The 26,929-nt window shown below is 43.2% G+C and overlaps 1 protein-coding gene across 3 annotated transcripts in view; it reads right to left on the reverse strand.

Annotated features, from left to right (window-relative positions):
* Nucleotides 1–26,929, reverse strand: part of LOC119971873 (ezrin-like) — a 105,959-nt gene that overhangs the window by 58,794 nt on the left and 20,236 nt on the right. For all 3 annotated transcript variants that reach the window (XM_038808144.1, XM_038808135.1, XM_038808149.1), the window contains exons 3-4: nucleotides 22,797–22,880; nucleotides 7,067–7,162 (exon numbers count right to left, since the gene is read on the reverse strand). In XM_038808144.1, coding sequence (XP_038664072.1) covers nucleotides 7,067–7,162; nucleotides 22,797–22,880 — 180 coding nt within the window. The remainder of the gene's footprint in view (nucleotides 1–7,066; nucleotides 7,163–22,796; nucleotides 22,881–26,929) is intronic.

Genomic DNA, 26,929 nt, shown 5'->3' on the forward strand with positions numbered 1-26,929 from the left:
AACATTTGTGGGATTCAAGGTACACAGGAAAACAAAAACAAAAAAAATCAAAGGAGGGGCAGAAGGCAACAATCAAAAAAAAGTATTAATATGGATAAAGACGATGTAGGAAGAGTTTGAGGACAGAATCTATTCAGTCAAAATCAAGAAACAAAAGGATTCTATTATTCGTGTTACCATCATCCAAACAGTGGAAAGGAAATGGAAGATCAAATTTGCAGGTACAAACTATAGATTGGGATTCTTTAAATGGTTGCTGTCCTCAGTCTATATTTGGATAATTTAAAGAGCAATGTAGGAGAAGGCAATCTGGAAATGTGTACAACTTTACAAGTTCAACAAGGAACAAAGCAGTTCTGTATCTGATTCTGGACAATGATGTGGGGCAAGTGAAGCAGGTTTCAATGAGAGAGCATTTTGAAAACAAATGACTGAAATATCAGGCTTAAACTAATTATAGAAAAGGACACAGCACAGTCAAGCATAAATTACAAAACCGGAAGGCAGCCAACTTCAGCGAGTTGAAAGAGGATCAGGCCTAGGTGCAATAGAATCAAAAATGGTTTGGCAAAACAGAATGATCAATGAGAGGTCTTCAAGATTGAGTGGTTCAGGTGGAGTACACATATTCCCATGAAGGGGAAAGGAAGTTCATCCGAAGCTAAAGTTCCAATGATAACAAAAAGGTGTAGGAGGTTAAAAAGGCTCCACCATCATATGGGCTAACAAAGTTAACACGGACTGATTTTGGAGTATAAAGACTTTGGAGTATAAAGGGTAAAGCAATTGGTGTTGTATATCTGGACTTTCTAATGACATCTGACAAATGATCAAGACAATATCTTTGAACAATATATTATGGAATGAACCAGAAGCAATTAATTTTTTTAAAAGTTAGAGTGCCCAATCCAACTAATCTGTACATCTTTGGGTTGTGGGGGTGAAACCCACGCAGACATGGGGAGAATGTGCAAACTCCACACAGATAGTGACCCAGGACTGGGAGTCGAACCCGGGTCCTCAGCGCCGTAAGCAGCAATGCTAACCTGTGACACGTGCCACCCCACCAGAAGCAATTAATGATATAGTAAAGAATCCTCAAGGAAGAGCGATCATAACATGGTGAATTTCACATTCAGTGTGAGAACCTTGGGTCTGAAACCGGTGAACAAAAATAAAGACAAATCCAAAGTTAAGGTGACAAACATTTAAAGAGGAATGAAAAAAATAGATTAAAAGGCAAGGCAGTAAGTAAATAGTGGCAGTGGAGATAATTTATGAATCTCATTGGGATTCATTATCAATTCCATTGGGTGAGCACAAAAGAGAAAGCTAGCATGAAAAACAGAGAGAGAGAGAGAGAGCGCGAGAGCGCGAGAGAGAGAAAAGACGACCAAAAAATAGAATTTTAGAAACTGGCAAATATTACAACAAAAATGGGAGAAAATAGATAAACAAGAAACATTAAAACAGACAAAGTTGTGGTTTCTGCAAGCATATAAAAAGGAACAGATTAAATAAAATAAGCATTGGTCCCTTAGTGGATGAAGTTAGAGGATTAATAATGGGATACAAGGGAAATGGTACAGTTTTTGAATAAATATTTAGCCTTAAATGGTTGAAGTATTTAGTCTTAAATGGTTGAAGGCGATCAGAAGCATCACAATAATACAATCAGAAGCAAAAGGGAGGAAGACTAAGAAAAAGTACTCGGCAAACTATTGCCAAAATGGCCGACAGGTTCTCTGGTGTAGGGGTGATATTAATGTGGAAAGAGGATTGGCCAACCAGTAGGAGATAGAGATGGGATAAATGTGTTATTTCCAGATTGGCATATTATAATTAGTCAAGTGCCACAGGGATCACTGCTCAGGTTGCAAATATTTACTATCTATATCAATAACTTGGATGAAAGATCAACTATATTGTAGGCAGATTTGCTGATGACACAAAAATCAGTAGAAAGGTAAGATGGAAAGATCACACAGAGACTGGAAAGGGATACAGATAAGTAACTGGGCAAAAATCTGGCAGATGGATTACAAAGTGGAACAAAAGGGAAAATGCTGGAAAATCTCAGCAAGTCTGGTAGCATCTGTAGGGAGAGAAAAGAGCTAACGTTTTGAGTCCGATGACTCTTTGTCAACGCTAACAGACAGAGAAAGTGGGAAATATTTATACTGTGGAGTGAGAATGAAAGATGAGTCATAGCCACAGAAACCCAGGGAAACCGGGTGCTAATGGCCACAGATACCAAGGGGGAAAGAGTGCTAATGGCAGTCCCCAGAGAGGACAAAAGATGTGAAAGGTCAAACAGCAGGGAAACTAACATCAGAGGATGAAGTGTAGGTGTGGGGGGGAGGGGAAGGGGGAAGCAAAGAGGAGAAAGGTGCAGGAAAGAAAGAAATGGTAAAAAGACAGTTAAAATGAAATGAAAACAAATGGGTTGAGGTGGGGCTGATCATCTGAACATAGAACAGTACAGCACAGAACAGGCCCTTTGGCCCTCGATGTTGTGCCGAGCAATGATCACCCTACTCAAACCCACGTATCCACCCTATACCCGTAACCCAGCAACCCCCCCCCCCCCCCCCCCCCCCCCTTACTTTTTTCATAGGACACTACCGGCAATTTATCATCGCCAATCCACCTAACCCGCACATCTTTGGACTGTGGGAGCACCTGGAGGAAACCCACGCACACACAGGGAGGACGTGCAGACTCCACACAGACAGTGACCCAGCCGGGAATCGAACCTGGGACCCTGGAGCTGTGAAGCATTTATGCTAACCACCATGCTGCCCCTTGTTGAATTCGATGTTCAGGCCGGAAGGCTGTAGCTTGCCTAACCGGATGAGATGTTGTTCCTCCAGTTTGCATTGCGCTTCACTGGAACATTGCAGCAGGCCAAGAACAGACATGTGGGCATGGGAGCAGGGTCTTTTTTTAAAATGGCAAGCAACAGGAAGGTCCGGATCCTGAATGCGCACAGACCGAAGATGCTCAGCAAAGCGATCACCCAGTCTGCGTTTGGTCTCTCCGATATAGAAGAGACCACATTGGGAGCAGCGAATACAATAGACCAGATTGAAAGAGGTGCAAGGGAAACGCTGCTCAACCTGGAACGAGTGTTTTCGGCCTGGAATGTTAAGCATGGAAGAGGCAACGGTGCAGGTGTTACACCTTCTGCGATTGCATGGGAAGGTGCCATGGGTGATGGGAGGGGTACTGGGTATGGTGGAGGAGTGGACTAGATTGTCAAAGAGGGAACGGTCTCTGCGGAATGCTGACAGAGGGAGTGAAGGGAAGATGTGTTTGATGGTGGCATCACGCTGGAGTTGGCGAAAATGGCGGAGGATTATGCTTTGCATACGGAGGCTGGTGGGATGAAATGTGAGAACGAGGGGGACTCTATCCTTGTTCTGGGAGGGGACGAGGGTAGTGAGGCGGGAGATGGACCGCACACTGTTGAGGGCCCTGTCCACAACTGTAGGTGGGAAATCACGGTCAAGGAAGAAGGAACACATTTTCGAAGCACCATTTTGGAAAGTGGCATCGTCGGAACAAATGCGACGGAGGCAAAGGAGTTGAGAGAAAGGGATGGAGTCCTTACAGGGTGTAGGGTGTGAAGAGCTGTAGTCCAGATAGCTGTGGAAGTCAGTGGGCTTGTAGTGGATATTAGTAGATAGTCTATTGCCGGAAATGGAGACAGAAAGATCAAGGAAAGGAAGGGAAGTGTATGAGATTATCCAGGTGAAAGTGATGGAGGGGTGGAAACTGGAAGCGAAGTTGATTAATTTTTCCAGGTCCGGGCGAGAGCATGACGCGGCACCAAAATAGTCATCAATGTATCGGTAAAGGAGTTGTGGCAGGGGGCCCGGATAGGCCTGGAACAAGGAATGTTCCACATACCCCATAAAAAAGGCAAGCGTAGCTAGGACCCATGCGGGTACCCATTACTACACCTTTGATTTGGATTACAATGTTGGTTCACTTTGGCAGGAAGAATAGTTTTTTTTTTAATGGTCTGGAACTACAGAGTGCTGCGGTAGAGGGGTTCTGGGCGGGGGGCAGGGAATGACACTCTTGACTAGTGCGCGGTCAATTCCAGCCCCACAGGCCCAGAGTCCCATCATAAGTGAAGTAACCAATAATTTGTATGTACTTTCTGAGCTCTTTGACCCTTGACTGTTCCGATGATTTACTGGCACCAGATTTGTAAGTAAAACGGGAATGAAAGATGAGTATCATTGGTGCTGAGGCTGTAATCTCCATAGTCGTCTATCTTCCCAGGATGTGGAGTGTTGAAACCCAATGGTTGGATCTGACGTTCTGGTTTGTGGTTGGGGGGGGGGGGGGGGGGGGGGGGGGTGTTGGCTCTCAACCTCACTAAAATAGAGTTAGAATTCTCTGCCTGAGAGTTTAAAACAAAAAAATGGTTTTCTGCAGGTCAGGATTAACTGTATTAGAGAGATAAATAAAAGGGGTATTTTCTTCAAGACCTCTTGAGAGGTCTCAGGAGGGATATCGGAATGGATTTTCCCTCAGTCTTTCAAACAGGGTATAAGCTTTCACAGGCAGTCTACAGGGAGAGACTGCTTGCAGCCATCAGAAACTAAAACTTTCACAGGCTGATTGGAGAGAAAAAGTTTTAAAATCGCCAGCCTTAGCTGACAGAGAGAGAGTCCAAACCAGTGTGCCCGCTTCTCCCCTGGTCTAAGCAGAATGGAGTCTGTCTTCTAGCCAGAACCTTCTCACACCAATCAGGATCAAGAGGGAAACAAATACTGGGAGATCTTGTAACAGCTTATTGCCTGTCAGCCAAGTTCAAAGTGTTATCAGTGGGCCAAATAGCACACTGTAGCACTACAGCACACTGGTCCTTGGACCAGTTCAAATAGCACATTAGACTGTGCTAGTTCAGTTTAAAAGCATATCGGCAGAATTGTAGCAGCCACCAGAGCAGAACATAAGGGGATTACACAGGAAAACAAGATTTAAACAAGAGGATCCTGATTGTGAAGCACAAAAAGTTATCTTATTACAGCAAGTAATTAGAAAGGCAAACAGATTGTTGTCCTTTATTGCAGAGGGATAAATTAAAAGTAGGGAAGGCTTGCTACAACTTTAGAGGGCATTGGTGAGACCGCACCTTGAGAACAGTGAACAGCTTTGGGTCTCTCTACTCAAGGGTCATACATACTGTATTGAAAACAGTTTGGGGAAGGCTCTCTTACAAGAGGGTTTGTCTTGCGAGGAAAAAGTAGAGTTGGTTGGGCCTATACTCAGTTAACAAGATGTGACCTTATACTAGATTTTTGGAATGGGGGAGGAGGGGATTAATAGAGTAAACGCCGAGAGGATGTTTCTCCTCGTGGGAGAATCTCAAATTAGAAGTTATACCTTCAGAATAAGGGTTCTCTCACTTAAGACGAGATGGAGATGAGGAGGAATTTCCTCTTTCAAGAGGGTTGCGAATCTTTGGAATTCCCTACCACAGACAGCTGTAGAAGCAGAGTCATTGAATATACTCAAGGAATGACATTTGAGCACCAGAGGAGTTGGGGTTATGAACAGTAGGCAGGATAATGGAGTCGAGTCCATAATCAGATCAGTCTTGATGTTTTCATATGGCAAAGCAGGCTAGACAGGATGTATAGCCTCCTTCGGCAGCTATTCCTTACTATTTTACAACATGATAAACATGTTAGCCAAATTAGAAGTCCATGAAATTAAAAGGACAAGAGGTAATATAAATACAACATGGGCAATAGAAGAAGGGTCTGGACTTGGCCTTACAAGGCACAATTGCAAAGCTTGTAGATATAACAAACAAATGGAAACAAAGGGGGTGGCATGGTGGCACAGTAGTTAGCATTGCTGCCTCACAGCGCTAAGGACTCAGGTTCAGGTTTTGGGCGACTGTCTGTGGGGAGTTTGCACATTCTCCAAATGTCTGCGTGGGTTTCCTCCAGGTGCTCTGGTTTCCTCCCACAGTCCAAAGATGTGCAGGTTAGGTTGAATTGGCAGTGCTAAAATTACCCCTCCGTGCCCAGGGATGTACAGGTTAGATGGGATTACAGGGACAGGGCAGGGGAATGGGTGGTCTTTTAGAGGGTTGGTGTAGCATCAATGGACCAAATGCCTCTTTCTACACTGTCAAGATTCAATTCTATGGAACGACCAAAGGAAATGAAAAATTACACAAAAAAATCTCAGTGGAAAACATTTGAGAAGTGCTTTAAGCTGGCAAAAGTGAAATAAACATGGCAGCTGAAGATCAAGAGAGGAGAAAGTGAAGTAATGCATTTTTAAGAGGCCTAATATGGAAAGATATCGAAAAGTTGTGAGCAAAGACATCTTGGTGTGTATTTGCATAAATCCGTAAAGATATGGGAAGCAGTTAGGCTGGTTAAAAAGCGTACATCAAAACAGAAATCAAAGATAACTTTAAGAACTGCTTTGGCCTCAGTTGGATTAATATGGACAATTCCAAACATCAAACAGCAGGTATGGAGGAAGCCGATCAGGGATGATGGGCTTTTGTAATTCGGAGTCTGATAAAGTTTGGATTGTTCTGCTTGGAACAGAGTAGATGACGAAGAGGTGATCAAGTAGGGACATAGATACATTTGAGGGGTTGGGGCTGTTTCCTTTGAAGAAAAGGTTGAGGAGATTTGACTTCTTAAAAGTTGAACAATTCTGTTTATTACAGTAAGAAGTCTTACAACACCAGGTTAAACTTTCATTGTATCCAAGTTACCCTGGACCCAGTTGCAAATCCACATCCACAATGACAATCACTCTTAAATATGTTGCAGCCAATCTTAACTTAGCAATAAAACACCGAAATTCAACATCCTACAAGGCATGTGCTGTTTTGATGATTGGAAAAAGGAGGGAAATTTTAAATATACCACTTTCTCCCACCCAACCATCCCAAGACAAAAGAAAGCTTATAATTTTGGAAGTGAGGGTAGGAAATCAATCAGGATTCATAAAACTGGATTTCATTAAAAAGAAATAAATAATCAGGTTTGATCTTGAAAAGTCAAAGCGCGCTTACCTTTTTATCAAGCTTTAACCAGTTTGGATACCCCTTGTTGTCTGTATACTGGAGTCCAAAATACCAGATCTCTCGCAGGCCAATTGTTTTGACCACCTGTGGAAGAAAGGTGGATAAATTCTTACTTTAAAATCTGCAAACTATTATAGTTACTGACAGGCTTCCTTCTAATCTGTAAATAGCTATAATTGACTGGAGGTTTGAGATTGGAGCTCCTCGCAAGACAAGTGAGTAGAAAGCGCACCATCGGGTCAAAGGAATTTAAATATACTCGAGTTACAAATTATACATGATGGATTTTATATTGGAGCTTGCCAAAATGTAATTAGCCAATTTTGAAAAACAACATTTTTTTGGGGGTCACACCAAAACACTTTGTAATGGTTGAAAGAAGTTCACAACTATCCAAGAGAATAGTAACAGCATTACAAACGGCTACTTTACTTTAGTAAATATCAGCATCACACATTGGTTTCAGTAGATGATTCAGAAGACGTCCCTGAATCAGTAAATTAAAAACATGCCAATTAATCAATAGATCTGGCAGTGGAATGTTTTGATTAAAAGTGTTGAAGGTGGTGTACTGCTGCCTGGAAGTATTTTAAATCTCATTGCTTTTCATTCAACAAAAGGAATCTAAACAGGTTTAAAAATCAACTAGTTTGCAAAAGGCTCAAAAGATCACCTAACTAAATTTTGAAACTTTGAGTCAGGGTCATTTACACCACAGAAGGACGCTGTTTGGCCAATCACGTCCTCCCAGTTCTCTATAGAACAATTAAGATAGCCCCATTTCTTCATTCTTTCCCTGTTACTGTGCAAGTTTATTTCCCTCAAGAAAACATACCAAATTTCCTTTGGAAATCAGTGACCATCTCTGCTTCCACTACCTTGGTAGGCAGCGAGTTCCAGGTCAAAACCATTCACTATGGAAATAAAATTCTTCCTCACATTTCCCCTCCATCTCACTGCCAACTTTTAAATCTGTCCTATACCATCAGCTAATAGTGGTTTTTCAAACTTTTTTTCCATGGACCCATTTTTTCCAACCGGCCAACCTTCGGGACCCACGCTGGTCGACCTCCATGACCCACGCCGGCTGACATTCGTGAACCACCTTTTTAAAAAAAAAACCTTTAATGCGAGAGCAAAGCCTGCTTGGTCCTCACTATCTTGTAACAGTCCAGGTTCACAGGAGGAGAGGGCTACGCACATATCGGGTGCAGATTTCAGCCGGTTCCTTTGTGCCATCTTCATCTTTGTGATGAGGGAAAATCGAACCTCGCACATGGGAGGTCATTGTGTAGGATAAAAGCAACAAATGCTCGTTTTACTCAGCTCTGGATACTCCTCGGAGACGCTACTCCAATATGCTGACAGTTTCATTGACTTGTGCCGTGTTTTTAATGTGCTGTAAAAGCTGAGGCGCAGAAGTTCAGTCAGCTTCATTTGGAGTCAGGTTTGCCAGCCCACTAATGTTATTTTTGTTCGGTGTCGTAGCAGCGTGGGGAACATGTAGTAATTTTGGTTTTGCACTCAATTGCCAAACTTTCAATGAGTTTTGGAAAGCTGCGATTTCTTCAGTGCTGAAAGCAATCATCATCCTTCCCTTGCAATTGGGTTCAGTTCATTTAGAATTGAAAAGATGATAGTTAGCATCCAAGTTTCATCAGCAAACAAATCAGCCAGAGAGGACAATTAAGGAGGAAAGCGTGGATTTCATTCCTCAGTTCGTAAACTGAGTTGCTCCCCTGTTGACTGATCATTACAGTAACTCTTCAAGCGGATGAAGTCCACCGTCATAGGGATTTACTGTTCCGATTCAATGCAGTCTAAAAGGTCAGCAAAAACATATACCCACCCTTCAGTACACAGAGGGCAACGATGTGATGATTTCCCATGGCTTTCATTATATCCCTTGCCAAATGTTCAGTTCTGCCCATGATTAAACCATGAGGAATATATACTCTCTCCAGATCATTTGAAAAATGTTTAGGGGTGCAAAACAGATAGAGGTTATAGATTTGTTCATCAGCGGTGATCATCACGCAGTCAGCCACCGGCATCCCGTGATCGCACTTTGACCCCGGCTCAGGTCCCAACACTCCCGGTCCCCATGCGTACTGATAAGCGGACACGCATACTCAGTGCACCCACATTTTTTTAGCTCGTCGCGGCCGCCATTTGTAAAGCCGTCCGCAGCCGGCATGGTTAAAAGCCGGCTGTTGTGCTTGTATTACCGCGATTGAGAACGCCGCAATGGACATTGCCGTGACCCTCCCGACACCTGCCCGCGACCCACCCACAGGTCACAACCCCAACTTTGAAAATACACGAGCTAATAGGAAGATCTTTCCTTCATTTGACTTCTCTAAACTAGTCATAATCTTGCACACTTCTAACAAATCTCACTAATGTTTGTTCTCCCAAGTAGAACAAACAAACAACTTCTTAAACATGACCTAAAATTCCTCATTTCTGGAACCATTCTGGTAAATATCCTTTGCACCCGGCAAAAGACCCTCCCTTCTACAGTATGGTGATCAAAAAGGATACAATACTCTAGTTGGGGCCTAACCTGGGTTTTATAAAAGGCTCATAACTTCTCAGTTTCTGTACTCAATATCTCTTTGATAACTAGCAAAGCATTGACTATTAATAATGTGTCCTGTCTCCTTAGTCCGATGTACAAGGACCCACAGGTCCCACACATTTTAGAACTGTGCCGATTAATCTATGTCCCCTCCATCTGTTCTGCAAATATGCCTCACCTTACTTCTCTGTATTAAATTCCATCTTGCCATTCTACTAGCCTATAGTAGTCTGATTTAGCTCACAAGGTTAAATCGCTGGCTTTTAAAGCAGACCAAGCAGGCCAGCAGCACGGTTCGATTCCCGTACCAGCCTCCCCGGACAGGCGCCGGAATGTGGCGACTAGGGGCTTTTCACAGTAACTTGATTGAAGCCTACTCGTGACAATAAGCGATTTTCATTTCATTTCATCCTCACCGACAACCACACATCCAAGTATGGTATCAGCAGCAAATTTTGAAATTGGTTTGTATTCCAATACTCACTATACAGATCAGAAAAGCACTGACCCTTGGGGAACTACCTTCTAACCAAGGTTCAGTCTTAAAAACAACCACATACTAGGACTGATTTCGGTCCTTGGGCTATATGTTTTATCCAAACGGATCCCTTTTTTCATAAACAAACAATTGTCACTGGTCACAAAAGGCAGGTGTTTTCTTTTGTGGACTCAGCTCCACTTTCCGGCCCGAACACCATAACCCTTAATTCGTCAAAAAACTATCTTTATCTAAAAAACATTTAATGAAGGAGCCTCTACTGCTTCACTGGGCAAGGAATTCCATAGATTCACAACCCTTTGGGTGACGAAGTTCCTCCTAAACTCGGTCCTAAATCTACTTCCCCTTATTTTGAGGCTATGCCCCCTAGTTCTGCTTTCACCCGCCAGTAGAAACAACCTGCCCGCATCTATCCTATCTATTCCCTTCATAATTTTATATGTTTCTATAAGATCCCTCCTCATCCTTCTACATTCCAATGAGTACAGTCCCAGTCTACTCAACCTCTCTGCGTAATCCAACCCCTTCAGCTCTGGGATTAACCTAGTGAATCTCCTCTGCACACCCTCCAGCGCCAGTACGTCCTTTCTCAAGTAAGGAGACCAAAACTAACACAATACTCCAGGTGTGGCCTCACTAGCACCTTATACAATTGCAACATAACCTCCCTAGTCTTAAACTCCATCCCTCTAGCAATGAAGGACAAAATTCCATTTGCTTTCTTAATCACTTGTTGCACCTGTAAACCAACTTTTTGCAACTCATGCACTAGCACACCCAGGTCTCTCTGCACTGCAGCATGTTTTAATATTTTATCATTTAAATAATAAACCAGTTTGCTGTTATTCCTACCAAAATGGATAACCTCACATTTGTCAACATTGTATTCCATCTGCCAGACCCTAGCCCATTCACTTAACCTATCCAAATCCCTCTGCAGACTTCCAGTATCCTCTACACTTTTCCACTCATCTTAGTGTCATCTGCAAACTTGGACACATTGCCCTTGGTCCCCAACTCCAAATCATCTATGTAAATTGTGACAATTGTGGGCCCAACACGGATCCCTAAGGGACATCACTAGCTACTGATTGGCAACCAGAGAAACACCCATTAATCCTCACTCTTTGCTTTCTATTAATTAACCAATCCTCTACCCATGCTACTTCTTTACCCTTAATGCCATGCATCTTTATCTTATGCAGCACCTTGTCAAAGGCTTTCTGGAAATCCAGATATACCACATCCACTGGCTCTCCGTTATCTACTGCACTGGTAATGTCCTCAAAAAATTCCACTAAATTAGTTAGGCACAACTTGCCCTCTATGAACCCATGCTGCGTCTGCCCAATGGGACAATTTCTATCCAGATGCCTCGCTATTTCTTCCTTGATGATAGTTAGAAAGACACCGGGTACACATGTGCTTTATATTTTCATTCAGTTTACATTTAGAAGATGCAGGGTCAGTTTCTTGCAAGTTACCTAATTCAGTTTATCACTAGTACTGCAAATGGAAAACAACTTTCATTGCATCTGGTTTCCCTGGTTACAAATCCACATTTTTGATACGTAATATACTACCACAGTCAATGTTAGTTGGGGGGGGGGGGGTTAGTTTAGCTTAGAGTCGGGGGTGAATAAAGGTGGGACCTGTAAGTAAGGGAGACGGCTTTTGCACTATGTTTATAGTTTCATGTACATTGTTTATTGTGTTGTTGTTACAATACCAAAAAACACCTCAATAAAATGTTGATTAAAAAAATAATTTTAGATGCTCCATGCTCCCATTTTGAAGTAACCATCCACCACCTAAATGCTACGATAGGGAGATATTAAAAATTTGGGTCCAAAATTAAGCAATTTAAAGGTTTAAACAGATTGAAGGAAAATGCTATTAGCCTGAACTCAAATGTTTGCTCTCATTCTGATTTAAAACTTTTGTTACGGAACACATAACGTGACCCAGCAAAGACCCATTGGGCCGGATTCTTCCGCTCTGCCCACTGCAAGATCGCCATGGCCTGGACACAGATCATGTAAAAGGTCCATTGACCTTGGGCAGGAATTTCCAGTTGCTAGGCAAGCAAGGGGTAGAATCCCACTCATCGCCTTTCAATGACCAGCCATTATCTTATTAACAGAATCTGATGCCTTAGTGGTCTATAAATGGCTCTGGCCTTTTGTGTAAATGGAATGGCCTATCAGCCAAATAATGAGAATAGATTCAATTTTGACCACCTCAGGGGAGAAACTTTGTTTGAAGTGTTGGGCAAGAGCTTAGAGAGAGAGAAATCCTTTTGGGAACAAGGTGAAGCAGATGGGCAGCCAAGACGACAGGTCAGGAAACCTGGAAGCAGAAGGTAGTGGAGAACAGCCCATCAGGTCATGAAGCCTGCTAGCTTAAGGATGGAAGCAGCAATAGAACAGGTCATGCAAGCTGCCAGAGTGAGAAAGCTTTGAAATTCCGATGAGATATCCTAACAGAAGATTGCTTCTTAAATTCAAGTGTAGCCTTTGTCTGGATGTACACGTGAAATCAGAGCTGTATTTTAATGTCAAGTGTTGTTTAATGGGACCTTGTGGGGTAAAATTAAGAAACTGCATACAATCTGTTAGTGTTAGAACTGAAGTTTGGTGACATGGCCGGGTTTCTCAGGCTTGAGAAGATGAAGCTTGCCCCGAGAGGATTGTCGCTAGGGTTCGCCTGGAGATGGCAGCCGTTATAGACTTCTTTGGGGAAAATTAAGCTGTCAGCAGATACAAAAGGTCAGGAAGGGGTGTATTGGTTGAGGCATGATTAGTTAGTGGGAGGGGGAGACTGGGGATCTGTATGTGTAAGCCATGTTGGCTGGGTGGGTGTTATTTACTTTGTTGTTTTGCCTCTTGCAAATTGTTGTTAAAAATGTATAAATGCCTTAATAAATTTTTTTTAAAAAGAACTGAAGTTTGAAAGTTTTATTTTAATAAAGTTTTGTTTATAAAATAACAAAGCCCAATTTCTTTTATTATCACTCCCAGAACGAATCTAACTTTTCTGCACAGTCTTAAAACATTATGCGTCCAGTTCACTATCTTAACCTTTGTGGAGGGCTAACCAGGTGTCCATAAAAATGCCCTATTTCCCAGTCAATGTGCTCTGCCTGTGGGAAAGTCAGCCATATCCAAAAAGTAGAGTACAGGAGAGGAAACAGTATTGATCCAGGTCATAGTAGCCATGCACCAGGTCGAGGTTGTGGTACATTTAAAATTATTTCAGGAATCTGGAAATCTTCTAATGCACATAATAGATGTGGAAGCAGAAATTGAAGTTATTGAACAGGAAGATCAAGAATTGCTCTTAGTTAGGGAGTCATGTGGCACAGTGGTTAGCACTGGGACAGCGGTGCCGAGGACCCAGGTTCGACTCCCAGTCCTGGGTCAGTGTCTGTGTGGAGTTTGCACATTCTCCCCATGTCTGCGTGGGTCTCACCCCCACAACCCAAAGATGTGCCGGTTAGGTGGATTGGCCATGCTAAATTGCCCCTTAAATTGGAAAAGAAAATATTTGGGTACTCTACATTTTTTTTTAAAAAAGCATTTCTCTCAGTCAAACAGCACAAAAAATAACACGCGCAAATGAAACAAAGCAAAATGAATTTCCAGCGTCCAAAGTAGAAATGAAAGCCAGTTTTGCAACTTACCTTCATGGTTTATACAGCTGCAGTAATGTCTATTATCTTAAAGTGTACAAGAAGTCACCAAGTAATACTCCGCAACGCAAATCTGGTATGAAACTGACTGGTTATTCCATTAACAGTATCCCAGTGATAGGTGAAGTTAGTGTTGGAGTGGAATGTGATGATACATCCCATCACTTGCCATTGGTAATTGTAGGAAGGAACAAAGTCTCCCTGATGGAAAGAAACTGGCTTAAGATCACATGGTTAAACTGGGCCAAGTTATTTCCAGTAGGATCAGTGGCAGCAAGTGCAACATTGAGAAAGTACTGAGAGAACAAAGTGGTCTTTCAGCAAGGAGAGCCAATTGATAAAATTAAGCATCAGTTGGCTGAAGTCAAGATAAAAGGACAATGTACATCATACAATTTGGAAGGCTAGGAGCGTTCCAGTATCTCATACCGTTAGAAATAGCAACATGCTTGGTAGATTAGGAAAACGGGCCATTAATAAGCAGTGGGGTAGTTTAAAAAGCAAATGGGTTTGGTGGGGATTAGAATACGGTGGCGATCAAGAATGATCTGCCTACTAGTGAAGATTTGTCCAACATAGCCAAAGTACATTTGCCAACTTCATAACATAATAGGAGGGAGAAATAAAAGGGAGAATTACAGATCAGTAGTTTTTTTTGGGGGGGGGGGGGGGGGGGGGGGAAGAGAGAGAGAGAGAGAGAGAGAGATGAGAGAGAGAGAGAGAGAGAGAGGAGAGAGAGAGAGAGAGAGAGAGAGAGATGAGAGAGAGAGAGAGAGAGGAGAGAGAGAGAGAGGAGAGGAGAGAGAGAGAGAGAGAGAGAGAGAATAGAAGCGAGAGAGGAGAAGAGAAGAGGAGAGAGAGAAAGAGGAGAGAGAGAAAAAGAGACGAGAGAGAAAAGAGAAGGAGAGAGAAGAGAGAAAGAAGAAGAGAGAGAGAGAAAAAAGAGAGAGAGAGAGAGAGAAAAAGAGAGAGAGAGAGAGAAAAAGAGAGAGAGAGAAAAGAGAGAGAGAGATTTCAGTTTTTTTTGAGGATGGAACTAGTAGAATAGATGAGAAACACCAGTGGATGTGGTGTATTTGGTCCCTTATAACAGGTTAGTGGGCAAAGTTCTAGCACATGGGATAGGGGGTAAAGTATTGGCCTGGATTGCAAATTAGCTGACAGACAGGTAACAAAGTGGGAATAAATGGGTCATCTTCAGAGTGGTAGGTAGCAGCCAGTGAGGTACCGCAGGGATCAGTGCTTGGGGTCTAGATAGTCATGATATTGTAAGGATCCTTCCTGCTGATTCCCTTATTCTCCTTTATTTTTGCCGTTAGCATTTTTGATCCATGGAAGCTTAACGGACATGTATCTTTAAGTCAAGCGGTATAGAGAAGGAATTCAAGTAACTTGGAATATCGTATATGGTGCTGCTAGCTTTGGACAGCAAGACCCAGATCATCACCCGAGAGATGGGTGCAACTCTTAATGGATTGGCTGGTGGCCAATAGGCCCAGTAACAGGTGGTGATTGGGTCTTACTCGAGTGAGATGGTTCTCACAGCCCCAAGGAGCTTTTGTCTTCCTCCCTCCCTCCAGAAAGGCCTAGTTGCTGTATTTCTGAAACTGCAGAGACCTGAATGAATATACAGTGAAACCATTACAGCTGCAAACAAACAGAGACCTAGATCTGAAAGCTTACTTTGAAGGAAGGTCTGGTTAAAGTCAACCATCTGAAACAATGTCTCTTTTTCCTTTTACTTGTGATTTTCACCCCTCTTCTGCCCTCAGTTTGTCAGTATGTGTGTGTGCGTGCGCATTATGTATAGTGGGTGAGGGGCAAGTTAAAGTTTGGGATTAGAAATTAGATAAACGTTAACCAGTTGTATTTGCTGCATATTTCATTCTAGTTCTTGCGAACTATAGCGTTCATTTACACATAATTATTGGGTAGCCACAGGCAAAAGACTTTGGGTATTTTTCCAAGAATTATTTTGCTGCACATTTTATTAATGTTCTCATTATAAATAAAAAAGTAATTGTGTTAATTTACAAACCTGGTGACTGTAATTATTGGGCAGCCACGGGTCAAAGACTTCAGATGTTTTTCTAAGAATTATTGGTCAATTTATTTGTGTTGTGACTCTAGGTCAAGTGGGGCTGGAATTGACTGCACACAAGCCCAGGGCGTCATAACAATATATAAATGACCTGGATGAGGGAGCAAAATAAGATTTGCAAATTTGCCGATGACACAAAACCGGGTAGAATTGCGAGTGACGAGGAGGATGTAAGGAGGCTTCAAGGTTATTTAGGCAAGTTGAGTATGTGGGCAAACACATGGCACATTCAGTACAACGTGGCTAAATTTGAAGTTATACACTTTGATGTGAAAGACAATGGAAGAGTATTATCTAATGATGATATATTGGAAAGGATCTGGATGTTCTTGTACACCAGTCAATGAAAGTGGAGAGGTAGGTGCAGCAAGCAATTAGGAAGGCAAATGGTATGTCGGCCTTCATTACAAGAGGATTTGAGTTCAGAATGAGAGATTGGTACGACAGGGCCTGTATAATACATTAGAGTTTAGAAGGATGAGAGGAGACCCAATTGAAACGTACATCCAAACCTTCCTGTTCAACACCATTTTTGCTCAGCACCTTGCTCTCATGTCCATCCTTGCCCTGTTGCAATGCTCCAGTTAAACCCGGCACGGCGTTGCAGGCGGTTGGGTTTGTTGCAGCCCTCGATGTGGAGTTCGGCAACTTTAGATTTTGATCATTCTCCTCCATCTTAAACCCCCCTTTCTTTTAAAAAAAAATACTCCATGCATATATAGCCTCAATGCAAAACACCATCCTCCCCCATCTCACACCAGGCCACCTGTCTATTATTCTTAAAAGTTGCAACTTTCTGTTGCAGCTTCTACATTTTCCCTCCTTTCAGTTCCGATGAAGAGTCTATGACTCGAAACGTTAACTCAGGTTTCTCTCGACCAGAGCTGCCGAGCTTATCCAGCATCTTTGCTCTCGTCTCAGTTTCCAGCATGCGCCGTACTTTGCTCAATTCCGGAAAGATAAGGTTTGGCACAACATGAAACTGAATTTCAATAAACGTTGGAGGATTTTAAGAGCAGAAACAAACTTGCACAAAAATAAAGCAATACATTGCTTTAAGTTTAAAAAAAAGTAATAAAAATGACCGGAGTGTGAGGGGGTCAGGGTGGGTGTGCCAGGCTCACTTCCAGTTTCAGGGTGTTCACTCGCTCGCCCTCACCTTCTGTACAAGTATGTCGGTGTGTGGTGGTAGAGTAAGGCAAAAACAGTCTCACACACACACGGAACCCTACCCCAGATAGCAGGCAGCCCATCTGGCTCCTCCTTCCTGCCAGCCCACTCACCTCCACCAACCCCCACCAACCCCCACCACCTGAAGGAATGGCTCTTTACCCCCAGCAAACTCACTGATGCTGGTGTTTGGTCTCCTCCAAATCAGACCATTACGCTCACACATTTGTTGCTCAAAAGCTTACTGGTGAGTCGATTCGCAGCAACAACACGAGAGGGGAGTGGCCTGGGACGAGAAGCAGCTCCTTGCAGGATATTCCACTCCAACTTATCTGTTTGAACGGCATTTTGTAAAAGGGCTCCAGGGATGCTTTTGGGGCCGGATACCGGCTGTGGGTTGAACAAAGCGGACTTTGAAGAAGAATTATGATCCAAGTATGCTGATGATACAAAGCTAGGTAGAAAGAAAAGCTGTAAGAAGAGCACAGAAGCTGCAAAGAGAAAGAGATAGGTTAAGTCAGTGGACAACAAGATGGCCGATAGATTATAATCTAGGGAAATGCAAGTTATTCACTTTGAGCAAAAGAATAGAGGAGCTGAATTTTTTTCAATCAGCTAAGGAACTTGCAAGTGTTGATGTTCAAAGAGACAAGGTGTCCATACAAGGAATGAGAAAGATGTTAGCATGCAGATACAGCAAGCAATTAGGAAGGCCACTGGCATAAAGGCAATTAAAGTATAAGAAAGAAAAAAGTCTTTGAGTTGTACAGGATGTTGGTGAGACCACATCTGAAATAGCGTGTACAGTTTTGGTCTCCACATTTGGAAAGATATAGGCCGGGATTCGCCAACCCCCCCCCCCCCCCCCCCCCCCCCCCCCCCCACCCCCCGGGTCGGAGAATCCGCTGGGGGAGGCGCGAATCCCGCCCCGCCAGCTGCCCTATTCTCCGAGCCCCGATGGGCCGAGCGACCGTCCAGTTTTCGCCAGTCCCGCCGGCATGAATTACTTACGCACGGCGGGACCTGTCAGGAGTGTGCACGGTGGCATGGCCTGCGATCGGGGCCTACCGATCTGCAGGCGGGCTTTGGGTGGGGGAAAAAAGAGAGAGTGGAAGACTTCTTTCCTCCCCGCCGGCGTGGGGACATAGCCCTTTCAGAGAATTCCACCCATACTTGCATTGGATGCAGTACAGCCTGCAATGAACGTTCACTAAATTGGTCCCTGGGATGAGGGAGTTGGAAGAAAAGTAGATAGATTGGAGGCAGAGAGCCTGTACCCCTGGTAAGGGAGTCCAAAATGCAGAGCATAGTGTCAGATTAAGGAGACAATCATTTCAGACTGAGATTAGGGGAGATCACAAAATAGAATTGCGACAGTGCAGAAGGCCATTCGGCCTATTGAGTCTTCACCCAGCTTCTGGGCATTAAGGGGCAATTTAGCATGGCCAATCCACCTAACCCGAACATCTTTGGACAGTGGGAGGAAACCTACACCGTCACTGAGAGAACGTGCAAATTCTGCAGAGACAGAGTCTCCAAAGGCTGGAATTGAAACCGGGTCCCTGCCTCGTTGAGGCAGCACTGCTAACCACTGTGCTGCCATTTTTAAAATAACCTCCCATTTTCACATACTATACACCATCTGCCAAATTTCTGCCCACTATGTTGACCTATTTATGAATCCTTCTCAACTTGCTTTCCCCCTATTTTTGTATGGTCAGCAAATGTAGCTACAATACACTCAAGTTCCTTCATCCAAGTCATTAATATAGATTGCAAATCAGGAGGCTTCAGAACTGATCCTGTGGCACCCACTAGTGACATTTTGTCAACTTGGAAATTACCCATTTGTCCTATGTTTCCTGTTAGCCAATCCTCTATTCTTGCTAATATATGTTACTGTAGACACCAACTGTGAGCACATACCTGGTGCAATCTGTTATGTGGCATCTTACGGAATGCCTTTCAGAAGTCCAAAAACACTACATTTACTGGTTCCCCTTTATCCACCTTGCTTGATTCAACTTTAAAGAACTCTAATTGTCAAACACGCTTTTCTTTAATTTGACCATACTGATTTTCCAAATGTCCTGCTATTATCTCTTGTATAATGGATTCCAGCATTTTCCCAATGACAGATTAACTGGCTCATTGTTTCCTGTTGTCTAGGTGCTAGATTTGTCTTTTTACAAACCACTGGGACATTTCCAGAATCTGGGGAATTTTGGAAGATCCCTAATGGGACTGAAGGCTGATAAGTCCCCAGGACTTGGAATTCCAGGGTAATAAAAGAAGAATTATATATAATCTTTATTAGTGTCACAAGTAGGCCTACATTAACACTGCAATGAAGTTACTGTGAAAATCCCCTAGTCGCCACATTCCAGCATCTGTTCGGGAACACTGGGGGAAAATTCAGAATGTCCCAATTCACTGAACGAGCATGTCTTTCGGGACTTGTGGGAGGAAACTGGAACGCCCGCAGGAAACCCACACAGACATGGGAGAAATTGCAGACTCCAAACAGACAGTGACAAGCCAGGAATCGAACCCGGGACCCTGGTGCTGTGAACCAACAGTGCTACCTACCATGCTACCGTGCCGCCCTAGTGGGTGCATTGGCTGTTCCTTCCCTCCTTTTGCACTTGGATTTTTATTATTTCTGGGCTGATTTATGTCTGATACGGATAACACAAATACAAAATATTTGTTTAAGGTCTCTGCCATTTCCTCATTTCCCAGTCCCATCCAAATGACTAATGTTTACTTTAGCTACTCTTCCTTTTCTAATATATTTGTAGAAATTCTTACCCTTTAAAAAAAGTTTTATATTTCTTGCTGGTTCACTCAATTCTAATTTCTTACTTTTTCTTTGATTATACTTTGCTGGTTTCTAAATGTTCCCAACTTTCTGGCTCCACAAATTTTTGTAGCATTATTTGTCATGCCCCCGCTCCAATTTGATACCATGCTTCACTTCCTTATTTAGCCACAGATGGTACATCCATCTCAGGGGCTCTCGCTCTTGGAATATATCTTTGTTGAGAGTTATGAAATATCTGCCACTGTTTCTTGGTCTTCTTATTTTCCCCGAGTCCATTGTGACCAATTTTGTCTTTATATCTTGGGTCTAAAATGACTTGCCTTCAACTACAAGTTTTTCAGCCTTAGCCCGAATGTGCAATTTCATCATTCTTGCTTGAAAGATCCTTCACAATGTGATCATTAATTAGTCCTGTCTCATTACACACAATCAAGTCTAAAATAGTCTATTTTCTGTTTTAGTCTATTTCCTATTTGGTTGAAGACCTATCATTCTGAGAAACGGTCTTCATTACACGGAGCATATCCTCAAAGCCTACTTTTGCCAATTTGATTCACCCAATCTATATAAAGATTTAAATGGTCTATGATTATTTAAGTAAATTTCCCAAAAGTCCTCTTTGCTACCAAGACAGTGTAGATACGGTTATAAATTATTCCCACCATTGATTTCTCTGCCTTGCTCGTTCTTACCTCCACCCAAACGGATTCTATGACTTGATCTTTCGAGCAAAAGGTCAATTTTCACTACTGTACTGATGCCATCCCTTCTCTTCCTGTCCTTCTGAAATATCAAATACTCAAATATTCAGTTCCCAGCCTTGGTCCCTAACCATTATTAAGAAAATGTTGCAATTATTTCACACCCATTTATTTACATATGCTTTATCAATTTCACTACTGAGTTCAAAGCCCCCTTGAATCATAATATATCATTTGTATGGTTAAAGTGAAGGGTGTTCCAGTGAACAGTTCCCCCTTTCCCTAGTTCTTGTGCCAGTTCCCTATCAATTAAAATTAATTTCTTCCACACCAATCTTTGAGCCAGGTCTTCAATTCTGATATTATGTACCCCGTGTCAATTTGCTCATGGCTAAGGTAGTAATCTGGAATTTTTAAAAAATGTTTTCATGGGTTGTGGGTGTCATTGGTAGGACTGCATTTGTAGCCCTACAATTTAGTGACTTGTTAGGATGTTAGATGGTAGTTAAGAGCCAACCATGTTGCTGCAGTCCTGGAGTACACACAGGCTGGGCAGACGAGGCAAGGATGGCAAATTTCCCACAAGAACATTGGTGAACCAGATTTTTAAAAACAAAACAACAATAACTTCATGGTACATAGAAGGATACAGGAGGTTGGTCTGGATAGGACACGTGATCAACGCAGGCTTGGAGGGCCGAAAGGCCCATTCCTGTGCTGTATTGCTGTTTGTTCTTTGTCACCATTACGAAGACTATGAAGACTGGGTTTATCAGTGTGTCTCTGGACTACTAGCTCAGTGACATTACTACGGCACCACCAGCTCCCCATAGAATTCTACATTTGTAGTTCTGCTTTTTAATTTAGCCCCCAGCAAAGTCTCTGTTCTACCTAGGTCATTGGTAACTACATGGACCACGACAATTTAAATCTTTCGCCTCCCACTAGGCCACAGAGATTGGGACTCATATATTTAGCGGCAGACAACAGTATCTATTCCCCTCACACACTGGCTTCCTGCACCACGGTGCTGTGATTGAATTGCTCATTCTCCCAGCAGCTGCTTGCACACAGGTTACAAGAACCTGAAACCTGTTGGACAAGGGCAAGAGCCAAGGCTCCTACAGTGCTAAATAATGGATCTCCACACCTACCTTGCACAATCATACCCTCCTGTCTCTGACCATGGACCTAATCCAAGAGCCTGCAGATACCTTCTTCCCTCAATGACCAAATCGTGTCTCTAGCTTATCGAGTCGAAGTTCATCAATCTGCAGTCAATTACTGAAGATGTGGCTACTGTGAATAATGTCAAATCCCACATGTCAGCTGCCCTGCCATCTTTATTATCTTTTATTTCAACAAGTAGTAATTAATTTCTGTTTAGAAATATCAAAACATAAATTTGTAGTTATTAGTTAACTAGTTAAGCGATAAATTTAATATAGTACTTGTATCGCTTGGTTTAAAATACTTAAAAACTCACCAGCCAATCACCTACCGTTTACCTAATTAAAACCTCTGGATTTTAACTCTCAAATGGTCGCTCTCTCAGACCACTCCTTGTTCTATTAAAAGGACTACAATTGTTCTATTAAAAGGACTACAATCGCACCACCTCCCTCACGGCCCGATTTCTTTCCCTTGCCAAATACTACAGTTTAGTACTAGGTTGAAGCTGGTCTCCATGCTACTTATTCAACCTCTTATCCTCTTTTTTCCTCGAAAGTACTCCCTAAAATTCATGTCTTTGACTAAGAATGCACCCTCCATCATTAAGGGGCTCAGTATGACATTTTGCTCTAAATACCGTGTGATATTTTATCACATTGCGTTTTATCAATACAAATGGCTGTTGGTGTTGATTATTATGGATGTAAATACCTTCAATGAGAAAAAAAACACAGGCATTAGTCCCTTTAACCCACTAAAGTGATGCTTATTGGATCTGAAACTATCACATATGAAATATCAGATTCTGTTGTGTAGCACATTGAATGTTATGCATCAATCCAAAATAGTTACACTTCGGGTTCATGATTTCAGTTTAGAAACTATTCTTTGCAAGTTATCGCTTACCACTGTACAACATAGTGCAGATTAAGGGCACACAATATCTTTAATGTAAAGAATAAAAAGCTTCAGACTGACCTGATCAAAGAGCTGCTTGCCTGTCGTGCTGGGCTGGATGGCAAACTCCAGCTCAGCATCCATTGTTGTAACACGAACATTGACCTGAAACAGGAAAAAAAAATTGAAGGGAGAAAAGTAACAGCAGACAAATAATTTTGCACTATGTGCAAGACTTCCATTTTGCACTTAACTAATTAGGACCAGTGTTTAATTTGTCCATAAGAAACAGGAAGGATAGACCATTTAGCTCATTGAACCCAATTCACCAGTTGATAAGTTCACAGCTGATCAAATTGCGGCCTTAACTCCACTTTCCTGCTTGTCCCTATAACCACCGACTCCCTCATGGATCAAAAAACTGTAACACGGCCTTGAATATATTCAATTATATAGCTTCCACAGCTCTCTGTGGGAGACAATTCCAAAGACCAATGATGCCAGCCTAAGTGGGAGAACCTACTTTTCGAACTGTGCCCCCTAGTTCTAGATTCCCCTACAAGGGAAACATCCCCTTGGGATTTTTTCCCCCTAATATTATCTCTCAATCTTCTAAACTCTAATGGATTCTAATGAATACAAGTCCAACCTACTTAACCTTTCCTCATCAGATGATCCTTCATCCCAGGTGAACCTTTTCGGAACCGCTTCCAATATAAAATATCCCCCCCCCCAGCCCGAAGTGAGGAGGCCAGTACTGATCACAGTACTCCATGCACGATCTCATCAATGCTCTGCAATTGCAGCAAGACTTCCTATACACCACCCCCTTGTAAAGCCAATATTACATTTGCCTTTAGTTGCTGTACCTGCATGCTAACTTTGTGGTTCAGGTACAAGGACACCCAGATTCCCTTTGTACTGCAGCATTCTCCAATCTCCTCCATTTGAATCATATCCTGCCTGCCAAAGTGGACATTCTCACATTTTCCCACATTATATGCCATCTGCCATTTTTTGTCCATTTGCTTAATCTCAATCCCTTTGCAGTCTTGTTCCATCCTCCTCATAACTTGCTTTCATTTTTTTGGTAAATATTTTTATTCTCCTCCTTTTTCACATTTTCTCCCGAATTTACACCCAACAATAAACAATAATCAGCAACAAATATGTCAATCCCTATAACAATGATCCCATCCTCCCACCAACCCCCAAACATCAGCCCGCATGTTTGCATAAACAAATGACCAAAAGGAATCAGGGATTACCCATAGTCACAGCGCCCCTCCCCCCCCAACCCATCCCCCTCCCCCCAACTAATGTTCAATGTTATCCAGTTCTTGAAAGTGCATAATGAATAATGCCCATGACTTGTAGAATCCCTCCATCCTTCCCCTCAGTTCAAACTTAACCTTCTCAAGGGTCAAGTATTCCAACAGGTCCCCCCGCCACGCCAGGGCACAGGGTGGAGAGGCTGCTCTCCATCCCAGCAGGATCAGCCTTTGGGCGATCAACGAGGCAAAGGCTACGATATTTCACGTGCACCAACTTGGAAATCACCCTGAAAACCTCCTTCCAGTACTCCTCTAGCTTTGGACATGACCAAAACATATGAACGTGATTAGCGGGGGCTCCCCCGCAACGCTCATACACATCTTCTACTCCTTCAAAGAATCGGCTCATCCTCGTCCTCATGAGGTGTGCTCTGTATACCACCTTCAGCTGTATCAGCCCAATCTCTCACACGAGGTCGAGGCATTCACTCTCTGGAGCATCTCACACCAGAACCCCTCCTCTATAACCTCTCCCAACTCTTCCTCCCACTTTGCTTTGATCCCTTCCAGTGGTGCCTTATCCTCTTCCAAAATAGCTCCATACACCGTTGACACTACCCCCTTCTCCAGTCCCCTTGTCGTCAGCACCTCCTCCAGCAATGTGGAGGCCGGTTCCTCCGGGAAGCTCTGTATCTCCTTCCAGGCAAAATCTCGAACCTGCATGTATCTAAACATTTACCCCTGCTCCAGCCCTACTTCGCTTCCAGCTCCTTCAATCCTGCAAACCGACCCCTAAGAAACAAATCTTTTACTGTCTTAATCCCCTTCTCTTCCCATTTCCAAACACTTCCATCCCACCTCCCTGGCGTGGTTCCCCCGAATCAGCATTTCCCTTGACCCTGCCCCCAACCAAAGTGTTGGCGAAACTGCCTCCAGATTTTAAATGAAGCTATTATAACCGGACTCCCCGAGTATTTCCCCGGAGCTATCGTGAGCGGCGCTGTTGCTAGTGCTTTCAGTCCCGACCCCCAGCACAAACTCTCCTCCGTTCTGACCCACTGGGAATCAACCCGTCTGGCCCAGCCCTGCACCTTCTCCACATTTGCCGCCCAGTTGTAGTACATCAGGTTTGGGAGACTCAAACCAACTGCCTGCCTTCCCCCCCCCCCCCCCCTGTAGCAGCACCTTTCTCAATCTGGCCACCTTCCCTCCCCATATGAATGAGGTAATCCTTCCCTCAATCTCCCTGAAAAAAGCCTTTGGCAGGAAAATTGGTATGCATTGAAAAATAAACAGAAATCGCGGCAACACAATCATTTTAACCGCCTGTACCCGACCCGCCAGTGACAGAGGGAGACCGTTCCACCTTGCTAGATCGGCTTTCACTTTCCCCACCAAACTAGCGATATTGTACCTGCGAAGCCTCCCCCACTCCCGGGCAACCTGCACCCCGCAGATACCTAAATGAGTCCCTGCCCTACGGAATGGCAGCCCCCGGCTGAGACACCACAAAATAATCACTCTTGTCCAGGTTCACCTTGTACCCCGAGAAAGACCCAAATAATAACTTGGTTTCATTATTATCTTTGTACTGTAGCTAAATCTGCTGACAATGGTTCATCCAAACCATCGATGTATATTGTAAATAGTGGGAGCCCCAGCACCACTTACTGCAGCAATCCACTAGTTACAATTTGCCAACCCGAATGAGTCATTTATCCCAATTCATTCCTGTTAAGATGCCAACCCTCATCGATGCCCATACATCATTTCCAACACTGAACTCTTTGTGGTCATGCATGTCCCAGAATTAGCAAGTCTTCTAACCCATTTCCAGTCACGCATGGGACAGGTTTGGTTTTGCGTCAACCCTCTTCACAAGGTTTTTCTCCACAATGCTCTCTTAGGCCTTACTTAAAAAAATGGTAATTCTGGCATCAAAATCAGATATTGCGTCGAGTGAAAGTTGTTCAATCTGAGATGACTACGGGCAAAGACCAAGGTCTCCAAAGACATACTTGTTTGCCAATGACCATGCACTAGCTGCAGGTTCAGAGATGGACATGCAATATGGCTTAGATCGACTCTCCAATGCATACAACAACTTCAGTTTTCTTCATGCTAATGTACTAGCCTGCTCCAGCAAAGCAGAATCTCAAGCCCAAGGTTTCAGTCGATGACCAGATGCAGTCAGTCAGTGGATAAGTTCACTTATCTCGGCAGTATACTCTTAAGCGGTCTGTACGGACAATGGAACATGCAAGAAACTCCCCAAGTGTAGCCTTCAACAGACTTCAAACATCAGTCAGGGATTGAAGAGGAGCAAGTCTGCCTAACAAATTGAAAGTCGGTAGAGCAATAATCCTACCCACTCTGCTCCACAATACGAAACATGGACTGTGTACCAGCATCAAGCTCAACTACTTTCATTTGAGCTGCCTTCAGAAGGTTCTGAGATCAAACAGCAGAACAAAAATACAAGGCCCGGAGGTACCCCCTCAGCTCGCATGCCAAGCATGACACCATATTGGGACAGTCACAACTAAGTTGGTCTGATCATGTAGTCAGAATGGCGGATGCTTGCTTACCGGAGCAGGTAATAAGGAAGGTAAGTGGAATTTTGGCATTTATAGCTAAAGGAAGAGAGTTTAAAAGTATGGGAGTATTGCTACAACTGTACAAGGCATTGGTGAGTCCGCATCTGGAATACAGTGAACAATTTTGGTCCCCTTACTTCTACAGTCCTCCACTCTACCATCTGAGCTATTGAAGGCGCTGTGGTTCCCTTACTTAAGGAGGGATGTAGTTGCATTGGAAGCTGTTCAGAAGAGGTTCACTAGATTGATTCCAGAGATGATATGGGGTTTGTCGAGATTGAGCAGTTTAGACCTATACTCTCTCTCAAGTCTAGAAGAATGAGAGGAGATCTCATTGAGGTAT

This window comes from Scyliorhinus canicula, chromosome 1 (assembly GCF_902713615.1).
Source record: "Scyliorhinus canicula chromosome 1, sScyCan1.1, whole genome shotgun sequence".
Taxonomy (NCBI): Eukaryota; Metazoa; Chordata; class Chondrichthyes; order Carcharhiniformes; family Scyliorhinidae; genus Scyliorhinus; species Scyliorhinus canicula.